The 6,182-nt window shown below is 52.3% G+C and overlaps 1 protein-coding gene across 1 annotated transcript; it reads left to right on the plus strand.

The window, feature by feature from the left end:
- The first annotated feature begins 1,359 nt into the window (after window positions 1-1,359).
- On the plus strand, window positions 1,360-5,433 carry LOC112668424 (melanoma-associated antigen 10-like). The gene is made up of 4 exons (XM_025460713.2): window positions 1,360-1,457; window positions 3,256-3,322; window positions 3,588-3,685; window positions 4,267-5,433. The coding sequence occupies exons 2-4, from the start codon at window positions 3,267-3,269 to the stop codon at window positions 5,178-5,180; spliced, it is 1,068 nt and encodes a 355-aa protein (XP_025316498.1). The 5' UTR covers window positions 1,360-1,457; window positions 3,256-3,266; the 3' UTR covers window positions 5,181-5,433.
- The last annotated feature ends 749 nt before the right edge of the window (window positions 5,434-6,182 follow it).

Consider the following 6,182-nt stretch of genomic DNA (forward strand, 5'->3'; position numbering starts at 1 on the left):
AGGCTGAGGAGAGGGTCTTCCAGGCAAGAACAGGGTAGGAGTTTGGGGGAGGTTTTAAAGAGTAAGGGAAAGAGCTTGGGTGTGGTCGTATCACCTTGACACTGACTGTGTCTGAATCTGAGTTAGAGGGCATCTTCCTCTTTTTCCTCCTTTTGATGCTTGGGGTTGGTTGTTCTACAACTTTGCTAGGGATTTGTGGTTTCCTGGTCACCTTTGCCTTGTCAAAATTTCCCAGTGGTCTACCCAGGGCTGTGACCTACTTCTAGGACAATGAGAAGCCACACTCCTAGGGTTTGATTGGTAAGCAAGGCTCTCCTCTAGCCAATGGTAGCCCTGGGGAAGAGCCTTAGACATTGCTAAGAGCTATCCCAACCTGTCCTTGGATAGGGGTGGTGCTGAGTAGGCCAAGACACAGCATAGACATAACAAAGCACAATCCTGACACCTCCGTGGTGGGTGTGGAGGGGTGGGTTTGAGGACATCAAGATGCTTTGGTTGGAGAAAAGGGACATTTCTTTACCACCTCTAAAGAGCCATTTTAAACAGACTGACCTCTGCTCTTCACAACCCAACGGTTTAATTCCGGTGGGTCACATGACAGGAAGAGTGTTTCCAACAAAACTTCCCCCAAGACCACCCATTTTAGTGGTTCATTATGTTATCTCCCACCCTTCATTCACCATTAATACAAGTAGTTTTTGTATGTCTTACCTAAAATCTCTCCAAGGTAATATTGATGTATTTATGTTTCTGTGAAAATGTGAATAATCCACTTTCCTCCTAAAATTTCCCTTATGAACTTCTCTATGAAAATCACTGTTATTGGCCACTACCAGGGAAAATTTTATTTCATGTCTTTTCCCCAGTGTCCATGTAGCTTTCCTCAGTTTCCTGTTTTCAAGGTTGAAGTCACTGCCTTCAGGCTGTCTTCAGTGAATAGATTTGTCCAATTTGGTATCTCAGTCTTGTTTCAAATCTGAGAGAGTTGTGTTCATCTCAGTAGGAATGGTGCCCAGACTTGGGTTTTAACAGTGTAAAATGAATAAGGCAGGTATTACATGCTAAAAGTATGTCTTAACGTTTGCATGTAGGAAAATATACTCACTCACTCTCCATCTCCCCAGGGAACTTGGGGAGTGAGAGCCATGATGTGAAGCTTACAGACTCCAAGGTGTGCAGGGGGCAGGGGCCCAACCCTGCTAGAGTCAAGGTGAGGACCCCAAAGAGGACAGATGGACCCCCGCCCTTCCCTCCCTCCACTCCCTCCACCTATCACACCCCGGAACCCATCTCTGCGCTACATGCTGTTAGCCCGCAACCGGGTCCGGATGTGACGTGGGCCGACTTCCGCCTCGGAGATCTGAGAGAGTGGAGAGACTTAGGCTGGGAGGCGGGATTGGGGTCCCCAGCGGAGGAAAGGAGGCCATGCGCGGGCCTAGCAGCAGCCAGGCGAGCAGGTAGCCCCGGGAGGGGGCCCGGAGGATGGCGGGGGGCCTCCGGGAGCCTGGCGGCCATGCTGGTAACCCCGAGAGACGACGGGGGGAGGGGGGGAAGGCGGGGCCGCGGCGTCGAGCTGAGGCCTGGATGCCGGGGCCTGGGGCAGTGGCCTCGGGTCCCCGGAGGCAGGACGGGACCCGGCCCTCCCCGGAGCGGGGTGAGGACCTGAGGGAGAACTGCGGGGGTCCCCCGGGGTCCCCCACCCCACCATCATGCCTCAACCCACGGCCCGCCCTCCCCGAGAGAGAGAGAGAGAGAGAGAGAGAGAGAGAGAGGCACTGGGCCCCCGCCTCGGGGCTGGGGGGCCGCCCTGGGGAGGCCGGACACACGCGGCCCCCGGGGAAATGCGCCTCGGGGGGGGGGGTGGGTGGGGGGGGGACCCGAGCCCAGGGAGCTCAGGAGCCCATCCGGAGGGAGGTTTGCCAGGGCCTGAGGGGGGGAGGGGCACAGGGAGTGCCTGTGGGGGCGGGGGCCCTGGAGCCCAGGACAGAGGGGACCTGGCAGGAGGTCGCCAGGGATAGGAGGCCTGGGAGGCCCCCTGGGCAGGCTGGGGACCTGCCTTCGGGCGGGCCGCTGGGCGGCCAGACTTCCACATCCGGGTCTCCCGAGAGACTGGGGGCCCCTGGCTTCAGGTGCAGGGCCTTGGACAAGTGGGCACAGGGGAGGGCCCCGGGTGCTGCCGGGATTCCCGGCGAGGATGCAGAGGGAGGATGAGGGGTAGACCCTGCACGCCAGTGGAGTCAGTCCTGGGAAGGTCCGTTGCGGGGGGATAGGAACACAGGGTGAGTCCAGACTTCCGCATCCGGGTCTCAGAATAAGGGCCTCATGTAAGGATCAAACCTCAGGTGGTCAGAGGAAAGGGCCCAGGAGCTAATTGGAGTCAAAGTATGAACCCTGAAGGAGGACAGAGGCGACCACACAGAGGTTAGGTCCCAGTGTCTGTCTAGGAAGGCTCCTGGATGGGATGGGGACATGCGGCCAATCTGGCCAGTTCCACATCCTGGTCTCTGAGAGACTAAGGGCCTGTTGTCAGGAGTAGGGCCTCAAGTAGTCAGAGGGGAGGGTCCAGGTCCTGCTGGGATTCCTGGTGAAGATGCAGAGGAAGGTTTGAGGGACCCTGGACCCCAAAACAGAGTCAGTCCAGGAAAGTTCCTGGTCGGGAGAGGTGGAGACAGGGACATGTAGGGAGTCCAGATTTCCACATCTGGGTCTCAGAGAGTCAGGAGTCCTGGTGTAAGGAGCAGGATGACAAGTCAGGAGAGAGGACAGCCTATGTCCTGCCAGGAGTCAGGGTGAAGACCCCAAGGTAGGACTGAGGGGACCCTTGACCCCAGAATAGAGGGGGCTCTCAGAATCGGGTCACAGCTGTCAGCCCCAGCAGGTCCCAGGCAGGAATCAGGGAGGGGTTGCCAATGTGTTAACTGAGTTCCTGCTTAAGCATCTGAGGGAAGTGAGGGTTCAGCATAGAGGGCTGTACTGTGGTGAACAGATGGAAAGGGCCCAGGCTTTATCAGGAGACAGTGAGGACCATGAGAAAGGACTGGGTAAATCCATGTAAGAATACATGAAACCTCAGCCCTTCCTGCCCATTTCTGTCAGCCATGGGAGGACCTAAAGCTGTGGTGCTCCCTCTCTTCCATCTTTGGTCTCACATAAATGTGAGACTTTCATTTAAAGAGAGCGGCCTCAGGATAAGAGAGGGAAGCCCTGCTATGCATCAACATAGGGACAGAGCATGCATTCCCCCCCCGCCCCCAGTCCCAGGACAGATGGACTCCACAGTGCTTGGCTGCCCCTTGCTGTTCCCCCTGAAAAACCTTTGCAGGTATGTCCAGATGTGGCTTCCCCTCACTTCCTTTTGTTCAGTATCAGAGGTCTTGTTCTGAGAGTTTTGTCTCAGGCCGGCAGAAGGAAGGGGTTCACATCCTGTCAGGGGAAAGGTGGGTCTTCTGAATGAGCATGGAGGGGACTATCTAGACTGAATTTTTGGGGACCTCACAGAGTCTGGCCCAGCCCTCCTGTCAGCACTTGGGGTGTAGGGCTGTGCTCGCAGTCTGCACTTTCACATGCCCTTTCCCTCCCTTTTACAGGGGATCCAGGAATTGGGTAATAGGGCCTTGGCCTCAGTGTAAGACATGCATTCTCAGGTCAAAGAGCCGAGGAGGACCGGGCAATGCCAGGAGTCAAGGTGAGGTGATGCTCTAATGTGGAGCCAGGGGTTTCCCCATCCCAGAACAGAGGGGACCCTACAGCACCCAAGCCCACCAAAGCTCATTGTCAGTCCCAGAACCTCAGACCCTGCTGGCTGCACGAGGAACTGGCTCACTTCTTTCTTCAGGTTCTCAGGGGACAGGCCTCCCAAGAGGAGAGACCCCTTTGAGACTCTAGAGCACCCCTAAAGGGGAGATTCCTGAGATGCAAAGGCATCTAACAAAGGTTAGAGTCACCAAGGATGTGTTTCTCAGCTGAGACCCCTCATGCTCCCTCTCTCCCGCAAGCCCATAGGTCCCATCACCCCCCTCCTGTGCATACTCTTGCCAACAGTAATCATGATTCCCACTCCAAAGTGTTGGTGTCACATGCTTGAAGAGCACCTTTAGTCCCAAAGTGTGACATAGGGTCTTTTGGGGACACAGGTTCCTGAAGCTAAGGAGAATGCAACCTCCTTCTTCTCCTCCTATTCCTCCCCTTTCTCTTTCTCTTCTTCCTTCTCATCCTCCTCTTCCTATTTCTCCTCTTCCTCTTCCTTCTGTTACTTTCTGATCTCAGGCACTACAAAGATTTCTGCTGCTTCTGGATCACCAGGTCTTCTCCAGAGTCCTCAGAGAGCCTGCTCCTCCCCCACTGCCATGGAAGTCACTCCATCAATCAGATCAGATCAGGGTTCCAGAAGCCAAGAAGAGGAGGAGCCAAACACTTTGCAGGCCCTGCCAGAAACTGTGCTCTTACTTGAAGATGCCATAGATGATAAGGTAGCTGACCTGGTGGCATTCCTGCTTCTCAAGTATAGAACAAAGGAGCTGACCACACAGGCAGAAATGCTGAAAACTGTCAGCCAAGATTACCAGGAGCTCTTCCCTGTGATCTTCAGCCAAGCCTTTGAGTGCATGCAATTGGTCTTTGGTGTTGATGTGAGGGAAGTGGATTCCAGTGATCATGCCTATGTCTTAGTTACTGCCCTGGGCCTCACCTGCAATGAGATGCCAAGCAGTGAGCAGAGTGTGCCCAAGACTGGCCTCTTGATAAATATCCTTGGTGTGATCTTTATGGATGGCAACTGTGCCCCTGAGGAGGATGTCTGGGAAGTGCTGGGAGTCATGGGGGTGTACGATAGTCAGGAGCACTTCATCTATGGGGAGCCCAGGGAGCTCCTCACCAAAATCTGGGTGCAGGAAGGCTACCTGGAGTACTGGCAGGTGGCGGGCAGCGACCCTGCCTGCTACGAGTTCCTGTGGGGTTCCAGGGCCCATGCTGAAACCAGCAAGATGAAAATCTTAGAGTTTTTGGCCAAGGTCAATGATACCATCCCTAGTGCCTTTCCTGTCTGGTATGAGGAAGCCTTGAGAGATGAGGAAGTGCGATCCCAAGCCAGGGTTGCAGCCAGGGATGTAGTGGGAGGGCCAGGACCAGGGTCCGTTTTAGGGCCATATCCAGCAGCTTCTCTTGCTCCAAGGGAAGTCTGAGGCAGTTATTTCATTTTGTGTTTGAAGAAAGCAGTCACTGGTATAAGTGGTAAAGAGGCAGAATTGGGTTTGGTGGTGGTGGTGGGGTTGGGTGTATAACATCTTTGTGTGCTTGTTCCATAAGAATGATTTGGAATTTCCTCCTTTTGGCATTTTTCAAATGTTGCTCCTATTAATGGAAGATTTAATTAACATCAAGTACTAAGTTTATAAATGACATTAGTCACAAATATATTGTTACTCCATTTAATAAGTATCTTGTGTGTTTTATACTTAGTTATATTTATTTCTTTTGTCTTTAACTTTCATACTAGCTTTATAAGCAATTAATCCACTACCTTTACTATACATTTAATTTTACTGGTGAGATTTATACTTTCATATGTTTTCTTGTTACTAATTAGTGTGCTTTCTTAAGGAAATCCCTATAACATTTCTGGCCAGTTCAGTGGTGATGAACATCTTGACCTTGTGCTTGTCTGGAAAACCATTTATCTTTCCTTCAATTCTGAGCCATGACTTTGCTGGGAAGAGTATCTTGGTTGGAAGGTTTCTTTTTTCTTTTTTTTTTTTACCTTTTTTTTTAAATTTTTATTTATTTATGATAGTCACAGAGAGAGAGAGGCGCAGAGACACAGGCAGAGGGAGAAGCAGGCTCCATGCACCGGGAGCCCGACGTGGGATTCGATCCCGGGTCTCCAGGATCGCGCCCTGGGCCAAAGGCAGGCGCCAAACCGCTGCGCCACCCAGGGATCCCAGGTTTCTTTTTTCTTTCAACACTTTGGGTATATTGTGCCACTCTCATCTGCCCTGCAAAGTTTTTGCTGAAAAATCAGTTGATAGTGTTATGGGAGTTCCTCATAACAAGTTGTTTTTCCCTTGCTGATTTGAAGATTTTCTGTGTTTTGCTATTTTGTAAAACAAATTAGGAAACCTTCCGTCTCACTTTGAGATGTGGAACAAGATAACATAGCATTGGAAAAGAAGTTTCCTTAAAAATGT

This window comes from Canis lupus, chromosome X (assembly GCF_003254725.2).
Source record: "Canis lupus dingo isolate Sandy chromosome X, ASM325472v2, whole genome shotgun sequence".
NCBI classification, from domain to species: Eukaryota; Metazoa; Chordata; class Mammalia; order Carnivora; family Canidae; genus Canis; species Canis lupus.

Coding starts and splice junctions, on each gene's coding strand:
- LOC112668424 (XM_025460713.2), top strand. CDS start 3,267: ATGGACTCCACAGTGCTTGGCTGCCCCTTGCTGTTCCCCCTGAAAAAC. Junction 3,323..3,587: donor CCCCTGAAAAACCTTTGCAG/GTATGTCCAGAT, acceptor TCCCTTTTACAG/GGGATCCAGGAATTGGGTAA. Junction 3,686..4,266: donor GGGCAATGCCAGGAGTCAAG/GTGAGGTGATGC, acceptor TTCTGATCTCAG/GCACTACAAAGATTTCTGCT.